This window comes from Chiloscyllium plagiosum, unplaced genomic scaffold (assembly GCF_037043375.1).
Source record: "Chiloscyllium plagiosum isolate Xiang-an unplaced genomic scaffold, Cpla_swu_hap1 HiC_scaffold_25, whole genome shotgun sequence".
Taxonomy (NCBI): Eukaryota; Metazoa; Chordata; class Chondrichthyes; order Orectolobiformes; family Hemiscylliidae; genus Chiloscyllium; species Chiloscyllium plagiosum.
In genome coordinates, this window is record NW_028270163.1 from 53998834 (window position 1) to 54016976 (window position 18143).

At 41.0% G+C, this 18143-nt stretch overlaps 1 protein-coding gene across 1 annotated transcript in view; it reads left to right on the forward strand.

Annotated features, from left to right (window-relative positions):
* Positions 1–18143, forward strand: part of cep112 (centrosomal protein 112) — a 557597-nt gene that overhangs the window by 96940 nt on the left and 442514 nt on the right. The window contains exons 7-8 of the mRNA XM_088000744.1: positions 11756–11803; positions 11946–12023. Of these exons, the coding sequence (XP_087856870.1) occupies positions 11756–11803; positions 11946–12023 (126 nt within the window). The remainder of the gene's footprint in view (positions 1–11755; positions 11804–11945; positions 12024–18143) is intronic.

Here is an 18143-nt window from a genome sequence, read left to right on the forward strand (position 1 = left end):
ATCATATGCCTTGTTCTATCCCCAGCTGTGAAGCCAAGGGGGTGACCTGCTTTCAGGTTCTGCTAATGTCATTGTATTGTCAGCTACTAAGGTGGCTAACACCTACTTACCCATGTGTTTTCCTTCCCTTCTTGCAGAATACACAGCCAGTTTGTACTCCTTGTTTGCCTCAAATCCTGGCTAACATTAAGAGTTCATTGAATGGAGAACGAAGGCTTGCAGATTAAGTTTGATGCAGTGCATTGTTGCATCAGTATCTTTATATATAACATCATAAGCATTACAGCACTGAAGAAATCTATGTGCTTTGCATACTTATTATAATTCTTCCACTGGAGATTTCACTGTGCCTTTTATAGTTTACTTTTTGAAATACTTCACTAGTTATCAATTAACACACAGTGCCAAAATAAAATACATCTGAAAGTCTTGTTTCAGTTGTTGCCTATGGCAAAGTATTCCTTGTAATAATGCTTTGTGTGGAAGAACAAAATCTTCTACCATCCCCTTTATTCTTTTGGGAATGAGATTGAATCTCTGGCACCTTTTTACTGATTTTATTAACTTGTGTAAATAGTAAATTCAATTTCAAAATACACTGACAAGTCCTTTATGAAATCACGGAGATCAGCAAAGTCTGCGTTTCTCCACTGCAGCAGCTAAGCAAATAAAACAATGTATCATTGTGATAATGTTAATTATCACAAATCTTTACTTGTTATTAATCAAAGTTTTAATTGACTATCAATGAATTTTTAAAGTGTTTAAAATTTTATGCAGTTTGGATGTAATATTGAAAAAGAGTGTTGATGAATTCTCCCATTGCTTTGATAGAAAAGTGTTCAGCTGGGAGACTAGTTGTTCATCACCTTGGTTTGTATCATTTTGAGACGAGAAACTATTTAAATGTCCAATTGCAAATATTGCATATGAAGTCAGTGTATGGGTAAAGGTCATGGTTTTGTGGTTTGCTTGCCTGTGCTCCAAGCATCTGACTGTTCTTTTCAGTTGTTGAGAATTGCTTGATGGTGGAGAGTTTTTTATTAATTCTTTCAAGGGTTTTTTTTCAAATGTTGTGGTGTTGAACTTGCATGTTCAATTTGGTTTTCAGTATATTTTTTGTATCAAGTTTGATGAGGGTCCCCATGTTGGTTATAGAATACTGCCTTTGGTATTGCAAAAATTTCTCCATGAAAATACATAGCTGTTTTAGGGAATGCGTATAGAATTTATGCAGCATCTTAGAAGAAACATTGCCCTGCCATTTGATGTTGCAGGTAGATGCTAAACAGCAAAAGTGGAAAGCACCTAATTGCTTTATGTAATTGTAGTGATTGGAACAGGTGGACCTTGTTGATTAAGAGATTCTTGATTGGGGTTGTTAACCTGGGGCAATCAGGAAAGCCTTGGCTGACTAATATAACTAGGAGATTAGAACTTCCTCAGTTGAGGACTGACTCCAAGCTGGCTGTGCACTAATAAAGAGTGACTTGGTGACGGGAACTAGCTTCTGCAGTTATTTCAGTAGCCACAAGAATGGGATCCCAGTAGAAGTGAATACCCTCACCTGTCGAATTGAGCTTGGGGAACACCACTTGAGTCTAGACAATTGTAGAACCTTACGCTGGGTGTTCTGAGCAGAGGAACTCCAGGACAGCCACAGTAGAACCCCACAACAAAGTTGAGCCTTGGCCAAGTGGTTAAACAGTTCTTCAGGATCTGAGCCGACAAGCTGTTGTAGTCACTGCCAGTATGCAGACTTGAGACAGCAAAAGACTCCTACAAGCCCTGACTTGAATAAGAAAACCCATAGGCCGTGCCTAGGAGAGTTCACACCTTGGAAATACCCCTACATGTGGGTAAGAACAATTAAATTGCTTAGTGGCATCGAAATCGGAACCGGTTAAAATTAACGTTTGGTTAAATGGCCACCCAGTTCCCATGGAGGTTGATACAGGTGTAGCTGTATCTGCGATTGCGGAATCTGTCTTTAATAAGATTCACTTGTGTTTCCAATCCTTAATTTTGTGCAAGGCCTCAATCAGACTGGGGAACTTTTGTAGATTAAGGGTACAACTTCAGTTCAAGTCTCCTCTGAGAAGTAATTGGTGCAGTTACCACTGATGGCAGTAAAAGGCTTGGGTCCATTGGGTGGAATTGGTTGAGCAGGATTCACCTAGATTGGGTCAACACTTTTCAATTGGAAAATAGCTGCCTCAGTGAAGTCCTAGTGAAATACTCAGGAATATTTCAGAATGGGTATGGGACTATCAAAAGGGCCAAAGTCACTTTACATGTTGACCAGGACAAAATTCCGAGATTTTTGCAAGGCCTGCCTGGTGCCATTTGCCTTGCTGGCAGAAGCAGAGGCAGAAGTCAGGAAAAATAATGTGTTTTCCAGGCACCCCAAAATGACCTACTTTGGTTCAAAAGTCAACAAAACTGAGTTATACCTGTTAGAAGAGAAAGTGAGGGGAGATCAAAGGAGTCCCAGCTCCCACATCTGTACTAGGGCTTAGGTTTTTCCTCAAGTTGATGAATTATTATGGAAAACTCATTCGTAATTTGGCCTCCACCTTGGGACCCTTATGCCTGGTATTGAAAAAGGGTCACCCTTGGAAATGGTCACATAGACAAGAAGTAGCCTTTAGGGAAGTGAAAAAGCAGCTGTTGTCATCTAAGGTGTGTCACATTATTATTCTAAACAAGAGATGGTGACAAGTGATGTGTCCCCGTACGGTTTTGAGGTATTATTGGCTCGCTGGTGGCCCAACAGAGAGGAATGCCTGACAATGTATGCTTCCCGGATTCTGGTTGATGCCGAACACAAGTATGCCTTGTTAGAGAAGAAAGGTTTAGTAGTCGTCACTGGTGTGAGGAATTCCACCAGTACCTTTATGGATGGGAATTTGTCATAGTAACAAATCACAAACCCCTGCTCAGTCTACTGAAGGACGACAAGGTGATACCACCCATAGCTTCTGATAGAATTCAGCATTGGGCCCTTATTCTCAGCGCATACGCATACAATTTAGAACCCTCATTTGGGAGGTAAAGTGGCTCATGCCTTTAGCCGCCTGCCAATGGCAAAATACTACACTGGTGGTGCCTCCCCTGGAAGAGTCTGTTTTGGTTTTAAACTTTCTGGACACACTTCCAGTCACCGTGGACAATGTCAAACTGTGGATACAAAACAATCCTGTCCCAGAGAAACTGAAACATCTGGTGGTAATGGGGGAAACAGAAGAGCCATTGCAACCAGGATTGAAGCCTTTCTGGACCAGGTCATTGTAGAGGATGGCATATTACTGTGGGGAGCAAGGGTGATTGTCCTGAGTAAAGGTACTGCCAGGTACTGGCTGAACTCCACCTGAAATGATGTCCTAATGTCTTTGACCAATAATTCTGGGGTCATCCAAGATGAAGATGCTGGCAAGAAGCTGTGTCTGGTGGTCAGGATTGATTGCCCACATAACTCTTTTGGTCGAGCAGTGCCCAGTGTGCCAAAAAGGACAAAAACCGCCACTAATGGTGGCCCCACATTTTTCAGAAAGGCCGGGTAAACTGTGAACTCAGTTATATGTCAACAATCCTGGTATTTTCATGGGCTTAATGTCCCATGTCATTGTGGATGCCCATTCAAAGTGGTTGACCGTACGTAAAGTTCATTCAGCAAACTCAGGGATGACAATTGAGAAGCTGCGAGCATTGTTCATGATACATGGACTCCTGGAATTATTGGTCACTGACAATAGGACGTCATTTATCATCAGGGCATTTGAATATTTCCTATAATCCAATGACATTCAGCACATAAGGACACCTCCATACCATCCATCCATCCATCCAATGGTCTGGCACAAAGCACGGTCCAAACGTTGAAGGCAGGCTTAAAGGAGCAGCCTACAGTGCCAATTGATACTGAAGTGTCCTGGCTTCTCTTTGATTGTACGACTACCTCATACTCAACAACAAGGATAGCTCTGGCAGAGTTGCTGAAGGGGAGAAGACTCTGCACCAGCTTAAATGGTGGTGGTGGTGGTGGTGGTGGTGGTGGGGGCAGGGGCAGGGGGTGGTGGTGGTGGTGGTGGTCTCGGAGGGTGAAATGGCAGCAGGTACATCAGTGCTGGCCAAATGCCTCTTCGAAGCAAAAGAGATTATTTAATTCAGGGGACGAAGTTTGGTGCCGGAATCATGGAAATGGCCATGTATAAGTGCGAGATTTACGTGAGGCAAGTCCTGTCACTTAAAATGTTTGGAAAGGTGATACAGTTCTGAACACCGGATCACCTGAAAGCTGTTACCTTGTGAATGGGGCAGGAAAAAAACATACCTGACCCCTCTCAACAGCCAGATGGCTTTTCAGAAACAGCAGGTGCTCCCCATCCACCTAGTGTTGAGGAAACGGAGCTTGAAATGGATGCAGCCTCAATAATGTTACTGCCGGAAGAAGAGGAGGAAACTCTCTTGAGACGTTTCGGATGCAAGAGACGGATCACGGTCTGATACATGCCACCTGTATCTGAGTCCGAGTCAAAGGAACCAGACCTGATAGTATTTCCAGTGATTGGAACCAGATGAACCTTATTGATCACGGGGTTCCTGATTAGGTTGTTAACCTGGGCCAATCAGGAAAACCTTGGCTGACCAATATAACCAGGAGAGAAATCAGGTGGCATGGTGGCTCAGTGGTTAGCACTTCTGCCTTATAGTGCTAGGGACCTGGGTTTGATTCCACCCTTGGACAACTGTCTGTGGGGAGTTAGCACATTCTCCCTATGTCTGTGTGGGTTTTATCTTCCACTGTGTCTCACACCTGCACACACACACCATGGGTGCTGGGGATAAAATAAGCACTACCGCACTTAGGTGGTAGTGTGGGGGTTAAAATAAAGAAAAAAAAAGAAAAAAAGAAAAAAAAAGAAAAAAGAATAACCAGGAGAGAAAAGAAATATAACCAAAAGATTAGAATCTCCTCAGTAAGGAAAAAATACGTACAACTAGGAGATTAGAATATCTTCAATTGAGGACTGACTCCAAGCTGTCAGGCCACAGCTAGTGTAATGTGCACTAGCAAATAAAGGGTGACTTGGAGACGGGAAATGGCCTCTGTGCAGTTATTTCAGTAACACTAGTAAGTTGCTTATGTTTCATAGCCATCAAGAAATGATGTGAGAACCACTGTCGGTTAGACATTGATCATTGTTTTCTGACAAGCTCTCGCATTGCATTTCAGTGAATGTCACATGTGCTGAGCTTGCTTTTGCCAGGCTATAGTTAATTACATGATCTGATGTGGTGATGGTGGAAAGGATGCACCTGGGATAACAACACTTTTAAACTTAGTTGAGGGGTAAATTATTTATTGTAAGTATTGAGGTCTTAGATTTTGTGACTGGGACAGGTATAAAACATCCTGAAAAATGAGTATCAAAAGCTTCAGGATGACCAGAAGCACTGACAAACCACTGAAACTGATTCAAAAAATTGCTGAAATAAATTTATAATCTTGGTTTGGCTTGTCCTTTGTTGCATTTTCTTTCCAAAGCCCTTTTGTTGGTTTTGGATCATGTGGAACAAACTGAGCATTTGCTGGACCCTCAGTTATTGAGTTGACCAGTTTTTGTTTTCACTTGGTGTCCATCTCAGCAAGACTTTCCCTCTTAATTTTGACTTAAGAATTAGCGTCAAGATTTCTTCTCTTCTGAGTTTAAAGGCTATCACTATTTTGAACCTGAGAGGAAGAACACAAATTGACAGCATAAAGGTACAAGAAATTGGAGTAATTCATTTGACCGCTCAAGCCTGCTCGACCATTTGATAAAGATCTTGTCTGAACTTCTGCTCTCAACTCCATTTTCTGCCATATTCTCATATCACCTGATATGGGAAGTAACTAAACATCTATCCATCTCAGCTTTGAAAATGCTCAGCATCAATAGCCATCCAAATTGAAAAGTTCCAGGATTTTCCAACATTTGAGTAAAGAGGTTCCTGCTCATCTTGGCCATAAATAGCTGATGATGTATCCTGAGACATGATCCCCTAGTCTATGTTTAAGAGTCCAAAATGTTGGCCATTGTTGACAGCAAAAAATTCAGTAATAAGTGTGCCTGGACTTGCCATTTATAAAAGCTGTTGCTCCTTGTCAAGAAATGGAAAATGATTAGCAACATGACATTAGGAAATCAATAGTAATATGTTTTGTTTAAGAACACTGAAGAAATTAAAACATGAACTTTTGAAATTTATCCGAAGTAACAATAACAGGGAAAACAATGCATTTCTTTAAGGGGTTATTAATCACTGCCAGTTGTCCAATACTGACATCATTTTAATTGCACCTGCTGACTTAAATTTTTGAGTTTTTTAACATAAAATGCACGGCATAGAAATGGGCCATTTGGCCTCGCTGGGATGCGGTAGTGTTAATGCACCATGTATCAACATAGCTGTCCATATCTTTCTTGCTCAGCATCCTATTAAATGCGTGTATGCTGCTCCACTCAAATTATTCCTTGGGCGCACATTTGAACCACTCACTAGTTTAAGACATTCTGCTTGAATTCCTTTTTGATTTGTGCATGACTCTGTTATATTTAAGACAGCAGTTTTGGATTTACTCACGATTCTTGCATTCAATATGACTAAATATGCTTGGATATTTACTTCACATACCCATACCACCATTCTCTGTGCAACTTAACAGTCTTTCTTAAACAAGTTTGGAATTCTGATGGAAATTTAGATTAGATTACTTACAGTGTGGAAACAGGCCCTTCGGCCCAACAAGTCCACACCGACCCGCCGAAGCGTAACCAACCCAGACCCATTCTCCTACATTTATCCCTTCACCTAACACTACGGGCAATTTAGCGTGGCCAATTCACCTAACCTGCACATTTTCGGATTGTGGGAGGAAACCGGACCACCCAGAGGAAACCCACGCAGACACGGGGAGAATGTGCAAACTCCACACAGAGAGTCGCCTGAGGTGGGAATTGAACCCGGGTCTCTGGCGCTGTGAAGCAGCAGTGCTAACCACTGTGCTACCGCGCCGCCCAAGAAATATATTAGGCTCAGTACTCCTTTGCTTTTAGGCTTCTGTTCAGCTCATAAATATGATGCTTTTACATCACCATGAGCGCTGAGAATATCGGTTCACAAATTGCCTGAAGCACACTGTTGCAGTTTAGCCTCAACCCTTTACCATTTTATGTACCGTTGGAGCTTCTCAAAAATGGTGAAGTGTGCTTTCTGCTCATTTCCTGGAGTGATTATTCTGATTTAGCTGATCACAATAATAGCTACTATTTTCATCCAGTGTCTTATGGTATTTCCATGGTAATAGAGTCTACATTTTCACCCATGTTACCCACCATTTTAGTAAATGACTAATCAGTGAGAACCACAGAAGAAAACATATTCGTTTTTCAATTTAAGAAAAAAATACCCCAGAAGATTAAAGTGCATGTGTATTTTGGGTGAATGTGATTATTCCTGAGTTTTTGTATACTGAAGAAAAATATAACAGCATATCTGGATTAATTCTCTTCTAGCCCATATAGCGAATATACTATACAGCATTGATTTAACCAAGTGCATCAGCCACATGTCCTAAATTCTTTATTGAAACATTGATAGGTGATGGGAATGTATTGACTTCTATTAATCTGTTGTAGATAAGAATTATTTATGTTGCAGGAACCAGTCAAAGGATATTTCATTATATTTAAGCTCCTCTGAAACTTCATCCAAGTCTTTTATGTGGCTAATGCAATCTTCTCCATTCCCACTTCCCTTTGGTTCCTGACTGCCAACCCGAACCTTAGTTGGGCAATACAAAAGATCTAAACATGTTTCAACATTTTTGTGTTCTTTACTCATGTAGCTAAACATTTTCAGAACTTTGAATTAAAAAGCACCATAGGTGAGGCTTCAAAAGTTTTCTCCCAATGATCGCACAAAGAGAAGAGGTTTCAAAATGGTGGTCCAGTTTCTGTCAAGCAATTCCGTGGATGATTAAACCATGCTTCAGTTTATGTCAAAACATTATTTTAATACTGAGGAGTAATAGGGAATTTTAACTTTCCAAACATCAATTGGGACTGCCAGTGTTAAGGGCTTAGATGGAGAGGAATTTGTTAAGAGTGTACAAGAAACTTTTCTGAGTCAGTATGTGGATGTACCTACTGGAGAAGGTGCAAAACTTAACCTACTCTTGGGAAGTAAGGCAAGGCAGGTGACTGAGGTATCAGTGGGGGAGCACTTTGGGGCCAGCACCATAATTCTATTAGTTTTAAAACAGTGATAGAAAAGGATAGACCAGATCTAAAAGCTGAAGTTCTAAATTGGTGAAAGGCTAATTTTGATGGTATTAGGCAAGAACTTCCAAAAGCTGATTGCGTGCAAATGTTTGCAGGTAAAGGGACAGATGGAAAATGGGAAGCCTTCAGAAATGAGATAACAAGAGTCCAGAGACAGTATATTCCTGTTAGGGTGAAAGGAAAGGCTGGTAGGTATAGGGAAAGCTAGATGACTAAAGAAATTGAGCGTTTTGGTTAAGAAAAATAAGGAAGCATATGTTCGGCATAGACGGGATAGATCGAGTGAATCCTTAGAAGAGTATAAAGGCAGTAGGAGTATTTTTAAGAGGGAAATCAAGAAGGCAAAAAGGGGACATGAGATAGCTTTGGCAAATAGGGTTAAGGAGAGTCCAAAGGGTTTTTCCAAATATGTTAAGGACGAAAGGGTAACTTGGGGGAGAATAGGGCCTCTCAAAGATCAGCAAAGTGGCCTTTGTGTGGCGCTGCAGGAGATGGGGGAGATACTAAACAAGTATTTTGCATCAGTATTTACTGTGGAGAAGGATATGGAAGACATAGAATGTGGGGAAATAGATAGGACATCTTTAAAAATGTCCATATTATAGAGGAGGAAGTGCTGGATGTCTTGAAAAGCACAAAGGTGGATAAATCATCAGGACCTGATCAGGTGCACCCTACAACTCTGTGGGAAGCTGGGAAGTGATTGCTGGGACTCTTGCTGAGATATTTGTATCATCGATAGTCACAAGTGAGGTGCCAGAAGACTGGAGGTTGGTGAACGTGGTTCCACTATTTAAGAAAGGTGGTAAGGGCAAGCCAGGGAACAATTGACTGGTGAGCCTGATATCAGTGGTGGACAAGTTGTTGGAGGGAATCCTGAGGGACAGAATGTATTTGGAAAGGCAAGGACTGATTAGGGATGGTCAGCATGGCTTTGTGCGTGGAAAATCATGTCTCACAAACTTGATTGAGTTTTTTGAAGAAGTAACAAAGAGGATTGATGAGGGCAGAGACGTGATCTATATGGACTTCAGTAAGGCATTCGACAAGTTTCCCCATGAGTGACTGGTTAGCAAGGTTAGATCTCATGGAATACAGGGAGAACTAGACATTTGAATACAGAACTGGCTCAAAGGTAGAAGACAGATGGTGGTGGTGGAGGGTTGTTTTTCAGACTGGAGGATTGGTGCTGGGTCCACTATTTTTCGACATTTATATAAATGGTTTGGATATGAGCATAGAAGGTATAGTTAGTAAGTTTGCAGATGACACCAAAATTGGAGGTGTAGTGGACAGTGGAGAAGGTTACCTCAGATTACAACAGAATCTTGATCAGATGGAGTTTAATTTAGATAAATGTAAGGTGCTGCTTTTTGGGAAAGCAAATCTCAGCAGGACTTATACACTTAATGGTAAGGTCGTCGGGAGTGTTGCTAAACAAAGAGACCTTGGCGTGCAGGTTCATAGCTCCTTGACAGTGGAGTCGCAGGTAGATAGGATAGCGAAGAAGGCGTTTGGTATGCTTTCCTTTATTGATCAGACTATTGAGTAGTGGGGTTGGGATTTCATGTTGCGGCTGTACAGGATATTGGTTAGGCCAGTATTGGAATATTGCGTGCAATTCTGGTTTCCTTCCTTTTGGAAGGATGTTGTGAAATTGAAAAGGTTCAGAAAAGATTGCAAGGATGTTGCCAGGTTTGGAGGATTTGAGCTCTAGGGAAAGGCTGAATAGGCAGGGACTGTTTTCCCTGGAGCGTCGATGGCTGAGAGATGACTTCATAGAGTTTTATAAAATCATGAGAGGCATGGATAGGATAAATAGATAAAGTCTTTTCCCTGGGGTGGGGGGGTCCAGAACTAGAGGGCATAGTTTTAGGATGAGAGGGGAAAGATATAAAAGAGACCTAAGGGGCAACGTTTTCATGCAGAGGGTGGTGCATGTATGGAATGAGCTGCCAGAAGAAGTGGTGGAAGCTGGTACAATTGCAACATTTAAAAGGCAACTGGATGGGTGAATGAATAGGAAGGGTTTGGAGGGATATGGGCTGAGTGCTGACAAATAGGCCTAGATTAGTTGGGATATCTGGTCGGCATGGATGAGTTGAGTGAACGGTCTCTTTTCGTGATGTACATCTCTATGGCTCTAATGAAACAATTATATGTATGCTACTAATTTTGACTAACTTGTGAATCATGTGGCCCATAGTTAATCTGTGAGTTTCTTTATTGTGGCTGTATTAAAATTTAATTAATTTAACAGCACTGTCAAGATTTAATTTTGACAAGAAAATGAAATTGAGTTTTTACTTTTTATCCACTTATTTGCCTGTCTCTGTTAGTTTCTGGAGCAGACATGCACATTGTTGGGACCTATTAATCATGCACCATAGCAGTAATTTCTGATCCTAAACCTATGATGAAGCTTGATCAATGTGTACTTGATCGAAGTGTTTCAATGAGTAATTAATTGCTCTGTGGTTTGTCTTTGTCTTTGACTTGGTAGGAAATTTGTCATCTTCCTAATTGGTACCAGCAGTGTCAATGTCTTTTGCTGCTCAAATGAAAGAATGCAAGAAATAGGAAAACAAATGTTCATCACAAATTCTTAGTGGCGACTAGTATCCATCCATATATGGACAAGGTGTCAATTCCCTGATTAATTCAGTTGGAATGGGAGCAACTGAATCATCTCAGTGCATTTGATATTGAGACCTGAATTGTTTGATTTCCACAGGCTACTTTCACATCCCCATTCGTGTCTGGAGGAAGTGCAGTGAATAAAATGTTTTGTCATCAGGTTTATTAGCAATGGATGTCAGTTTCTGAAAATATTACTTCTTAAAGATTACCATTTGATAGTGTTTTAATTTTCCAGACAGGATTTTTGGTGGAGCAAATAGAACTGACTTTTTCTCTCAGTTCCACATCTACACTGTGCCATTTCCATATGGCCCAGTATGGAAGAATATGACGCAGTTTAGCACTAGACCACAACCTCAAGGGGTTATGCAATTTCTATCTGTTGAACTGAAAGGTATGCTATGTTCATCTTCAGATCTCTCTGTGCTGGACTAACACAACAAATTGTCCAATCCCATGATTTAAAACTCCGAGGATTGAAACTATCCTGACTTTGTTCAATGTTACCTGATCAATTTACATTTCAGGATTAGACATAAACGAGGTGACTTGGATTTATAGCATGCTTCCTCATTTTAAAAAAAGTTGGCAGTGTTGTGTAGCCAGGGCTCAAGTAACATCAATATGGTAAAACTAAACAATTCTGAATGCAGGCTTGATTGATTTAGAGAAATATATTTAGGTGATCAGTTTTTTCAAGTCATCTGTTTTGTGTTTTTGTGTTTGAAAGTTAAAAGAAAAAATAAGACCTCCATGATCAATAATAATTCTTATTTTTGTTTTCTCAGATTGTAAACCCCAGATATCTTAGAGAGCAACCAATACCTCTGTCTCCGGTAGGTGTTAGATTCCCAAATGACTATGGGTATGGAAAATAAAGCGACTCATAATCAGAAAATGTGTTTCTTGAAGGCTTTTCTCCAATGCTTTCTGTTTGATCACTGAGCGCCTTGTTTTACTTTTATTTTCCTTCTGTAGATTTTGCCTCAAGCAAACCTCGGAAATGTTAGCACAACCTGCAATGAACAGACTCTGATTCAAATGCATGAAAAAGAGGTAATAATATACATGATGCTGTAATGCTTACTGTAGTTCAAACGTGCAAACAATATCCAGTAACCCTTTAGGGAAGAACAGATAGAACTAGACAAACTAGGAGCAGGAAGGTGACATGGATGTGTTTGAATATTGTTGGTACAGGGTGATGACTTTGGTTGTAAGAATGTGCAAAGTGATATTTCTGGGAGATGCTTAATTTTGAGTTTTTGGGCTTATTCTAGCTGTTATAAATTGAAGAACCTACTCTTTATTTTCATGTTCAGTTGAGTTTTGAGCTAGGGGCAGATTTGGGCAGTACTCTAATTGTTATGAAATAGAGTTGTTCTCTCTTGCTCATTTTACAATCAGTGGACGATTCCAGAATGGAGTTAATATAGAAGAAAACAATATATCTGCTTACACATACGTAAGAAGGGAAATGGGTTCATCTGAGAGAGTCATACAGCACAGAAACTTGTCCATGCTTACCAAGTTTACCCATCTAAACTCATTCCATCTGCCTGTGTTTGGCCCATATCCCTTTAAACCTTTTCTTTCCAAAGGTCTTTTAAATTTTGTATCTGTACTTGCAGCCACAACTTCCTCTAGCAGTTCATTCCAAATACTTAACCATCCTCTGTGTGAAAATGTTGCCCCTCTAGGTCCCTTTTAAATCTTTCTCTTCTCACCTTAAAACTATGCCCCCTAGTTTTGAACTCCCCACCCTAGGGAAAAGACCTCTGCTATTCACCTTATCTAAGCCTGTCATGATTTAAAAAACCTCTATAAGGTCACCCCATAACCACCTGTGCTTCAGTGAAAAAGGTCCCACCCTATCCAGCCAATCCTTATAATCAAACCTTCCAATGCCTGTAACATCCTGAGAAATCTTTTCTGAACCCACTGCAATTTAATAATATGCTTCCTAAAGTAGTGCAACCAGAACTGTAAACAGTACTCCAAAAATGGTCTCACTAACTTCCTGTACAACACCAAAATGACATCCCAACTCCTAAACACAATGGTCTGAGTAATGAAGGCAGCGTGCTAAGCTTCTTAACCATCCTGTATAGCTGTGACGTAACTTTCAAAGAACTATGTATCTCAACCCCTTGGTCTCTGTTCAACAACACTACTGAGGGCCTTGCTATTAACTGTATAAATCCTAGCCTTGTTTGTTTACCCAAATGCATCTTTCCAAATTAAACTCCACCTACCACTCCTCAAACCATTAACCCAATTAATCAAGATCCCTTTGTAATCTTAGATAACCTTCCCTGTCAACTATACCACCAATTTTGGCTTCATCCACAAACTTACTACCATGCTTCCTAAATTCTCATCAAACCGTTTATATAATGACAAACAACAGTGGACCGAGCACTGATCACTGCAGAACACCGGTGATCATAGGCTTCCAGTCCCAAAAACAACCCTCAACCACCACCCTCCAACTTTTACTGTCAAGCCAGTTTTGTATCCAGTTGGCTAGCTCTCCCTGAATGATCTGTGATCTAATTTTACTGATCAGTCTATCATGCAGAAGCTTGTCAAAGGCTTTATTGGAGTCCATGCAGATAACGTCTACCACCTTGCCCTTATTAATCTTTTTGTTTACGTCCTCAAAGAACTCAAACAAGTTTGAGAGACATGATTTCCCATGCATAAAACTGTGCTAAATATCTCTAAATCAGCCCTTGCCTCTCCAACTGGATGTAAATCCTATCTCTCAGAATCCCCTCCAACAACTTACCCACCACTGATGTCAGACGCAACTGTCTACAGTTCCAGACTTCACCTCACAGCTTTCTTAAATGAAAACCCAACATTAGCTGCCATCCAGTCCTCTGGCACCTCACCCTTGGCTGTAGATAATGGCAATATCTCTGTTAGGGGCCGCACAGTTTCTTCCCTAACTTCCTACAATGCCCTGAGACACAATTGATCGGATCCTGGAGATTTACCTACCTTTATGTTTTTAAGAACTCCAGCACCACCTCTTCTGTAATATGGACTGTTTTCAAGACTTCACTCTTTATTTCCCTGAGTTCCTAGCTGCCATTTCTTTCTTCACAGTAAAAACTGATGCAAAATATGCTTTTAGGTATCCCTCCCATCTCTTGTGGTTCTACACGTGGATGACATTGTTAATCGTGAAAGGGCTCTATTTTGTCTCTATTGCTCTTAATGTGCTTGTTTAATCTCTGGGTTATCACAATCTTATCTGCCAAGGCTGTCTCATTTTCCCTTTTTGCCCTCCTGATTTTGCTGTCAAGAATGCTCTTAGGCCCCTTATAGTTTTGAAGAGATTCACATCCCAGCTATCTATACCTAATATATGCCTCCTCCTTATATAAGAACATAAGAACTAGGAGCAGGAGTAGGCCATCTGGCCCCTCGAGCCTGCTCCGCTATTCAATAAGATCATGGCCGATCTTTTCGTGGCCTCAGCTTCACCTACCCACCCTCTGTCTTAGCTTTGAAAGCATTTGTTGAGGAAGCCTCAACTACTTTACTGGGCGGGGAATTCCATAGATTCTCAATCCCCTGGGTGAAGAAGTTCTGTCTTAATTCAATATTAAATCTGCTCCCCCTATTTTATAGTCTATGTCCTCTTGCCCTTGTTATCTGGCCATTGGAAATATTGTTTCTACTTCTATCTACTTCCTTTATAATTTTATTTGCTTCGATAAGATTCCCCTTATTCTTCTAAATTCCAATGGATATAATCCCAGTCTACTCAGTCTCTCCTCATTAGTCAATCCCCTCAATTCCAGAATTGACCTAGTGAATCACCTCTGCACCCCCTTCTAGTGCAAGTACATACTTTCTCAAGTAAGGAGACTAAAACTGCATGCAGTACTCCAGATGCAGTCTCATCAGCACCCTATACAGCTGCAACATACTCTCCCTGCTTTTAAACTCAATTCCTTTAACAATGAAGGATAAAATTCCATTTGCCTCCTTAATTACCTGTTGCACTTGCAGACCAACCTTCTGTGATACATGCATAAGAACACATAGGTTCCTCAGCACAGCAGCTTGCTGTAATATTTTACCATTCAAATAATAGTCCTTTTTGTTGTTATTCCTATCAAAATGGATGATTTCACATTTATTAACATTGTACTCCATCTGCCAGACCTTTGCTGACTCACTTAAACTATCTATGTCCCTTTGCTAAGTTTCGTAGTCCTTTGCTTGACCACTCATCTTCGTGTCATCTGCAAACTTTGACACACTACACGTGGTCCCCAACTCCAACCGTCTATGGAAGTTGTGAATAATTGCGGTCCCAACACTAATCCCTGAAGCACATCGCTTGTCACTGATTGCCAACCAGAAAAGCACTAATTTATCCCGACCCATTGCTTCCTGTTAGTTAACCAATCCTCTATCCATGATAATACATTGCCTATAATGGCATGCATCTTTATCTTATTCAGCAGCTTTTTGTGTGACACTTTGTTGAATGCCTTTTGGAAATCTAAATGCACCACATCTACTGGGTCCCTGTTGTCCACTGTGCTCATAATATCTTCATAGAATTATAGTAAATTAGCTATGAGATTAGATTCCCTACAGTGTGGAAACAGGCCCTTTGGCCCAACAATTCCACACTGACCCTCCGAAGAGTAACCCACCCAGACCCATTCCCCTACCTTATATTTACCCTTGACTAATGCACTTAACACTATGGGCAATTTAGCATGGTCAATTCACCTGGCCTGCACATCTTTGGACTGTAGGAGGAAACCGGAGCACTCAGAGGAAACCCATGCAGACACGGGGAGAATGTGCAAACTCCACACAGACAGTCGCCCGAGGCAGGAATTGAACCCAGGTCCCTGGTGCTGTGAGGCAGCAGTGCCAACCACTGAGCCACCGTGCTGCCCCATGGTGCGATGAGAGCCTCAATATTTGTCCATTGTTCCCTACTCTTCCCAGCCTTATCCTTCATTCTAGCAGGAACATAATGCTTCTGAACGCTCGTTATCTCACTTTTGAAAGCCTCCCATTTGTCAGTTGTCCTTTACCTGTGAACAGTCTACTCCAATCAAGTTTTGAAAGTTCCTGTCTCATACCTTCAAAATTTGCCTTATTCCTGTTAAGAACTTTAACTTTTAAACAAGACTTAGCCTTCTCACAGGGCTGTAGAGATGTACAACGTGGAAACAGACCTTTCGGTCCAACTCGTCCTTGCCAACCAGATATCCTAACCTAATCTAGTCCTATTTGCCAGCACTTGGCACATAACCCTCTAACCCTCCCTATTCATATAGCCATCCAAATGCCTTTTAAATGCTGTAATTGTACCAGCCTCAACCACTTCCTCTGGCAGCTCATTCCATACAACACCACCCTCTGCGTGAAAAGGTTGCCCCTTAAGTCCTTTTTAAATCTTTCCCCTCTCACCTTAAACCTATGCACCCTAGTTCTGGACTCCTCTATCCCAGGGAAATGACCTTGTCTATTTATCCTATCCATGCCGCTTATTTTGTAAACCTCAATAAGGTCACCCCTCAGCCTCTGATACTCCAAGGAAAATAGCCCCAGCCTGTTCAGCCTCTCCCGATAGCTTAACCTCTCCAACCCTGGCAACATCCTTGTAAATCGTTTCTGAATCCTTGACAGTTGCCCATCTATCTGACTATCTGGTTCAACAGGCTGAAGAGTGGCAGTTAATTTTAATAAACGTGAGTTCTTGCGTTTTGGCAATACAAACAATGATAGAACTTATACAATTAATGATCGAGTCCTAGGTAAATTTGTTGAACAGAGACTGAGAGGTTAAGGTACAAAATTCTTTGAAATTTACATCACAGGTGGACAGGATGGTTAAGAAGGTGTTTAGCACATTTACCTACATTGCTCAGATCATAAAGTCTATGAGTTGGGATGTCATGTTCAGGTTGTACAGAACGTCTTCTGGAGTACTGTGGTGCAGTTCTGGTTACCCAGTTATGGGAAGGCTATTATTAAACTGGGAGAAAGTGAGGTCTGCAGATGCTGGAGATCAAAGTTGAAACTTTATTGCTGGAACAGCACAGCAGGTCAGGCAGCATCCAGGGAACAGGAGATTCGACGTTTCGGGCACAGGCCATTCCTGAAGAAGGGCCTGTGCCCGAAACGTCGAATCTCCTGTTCCCTGGATGCTGCCTGACCTGCTGTGCTGTTCCAGCAATAAAGTTTCAACTATTATTAAACTGGAGAGAGTTCAGGAGAGATTTGTCAGGATGTTGCTGGAATGCAGGGATTGAAGTATAAAAATAGACTGGAATTTCTTTCACTGGAGCATAGTAGGTTGAGGGGTGACCTTATTGAGGTTTATAAAATGCTAAGGGATATATATAAAGTCAATGACATGGGTCTTTTCCCTAGGGTGGGGGAGTTCAAAACTAGGGGACATATTTTTAAGGTGAGGGGAGAAAGATTTGAAAAAGACAAGAGGGACAAAGTTTTTACACAGAGTGGTTTGTGTGTGGATTGAACTATCAGGGAAAGTGGTGGATGCAGGTATGGTTACAAAATTTAAAAGACATTTGGATCAATTCATGAATAAGAAAGATATGGATATGCACTAGGCACAGGCAGGTACAACTCGTTTAGTTTGGGAACATGGTCAACATGGACTGGTTAGACTATAACTGGTTCACTATAACTGAACCTGCGGTGTAACCACCTCTCTACATCTACTAATCATCACATTCTGTGTCTCCTACATGCTCCTCAGTGAATCTAACTGCCTCTCCAGCCTACCTCCTCCCACTGTGTTTCCCTTGTGATGCTGTCTCAACTTCACCTATTTCACATTTAGACATTGTCACTGTGTGAATTCCAGATATTCAAATATTAGTACTCTCTTCACTTTTTCAGTGACTCACCAGTGTAAGTTTTCTGAATTGCTGTCATGTTTTTCGTCAGATATGGCCATCAGTAACAAAATTGTTCTTCCAGATTCTGAACAAATATTTGGCAGTAAATTCAAATGCTTAATTTGACAGTTTTAAAGAATAAAATACAAAAATATGGATGGTTGTGAGTAATATTATAACATTTAAAATTCATTAGATCACAGAAGTTGATCTCAAATGGTTTATGAATTTCATATTAATTCTTAGGTTTTGTTCCGAATCT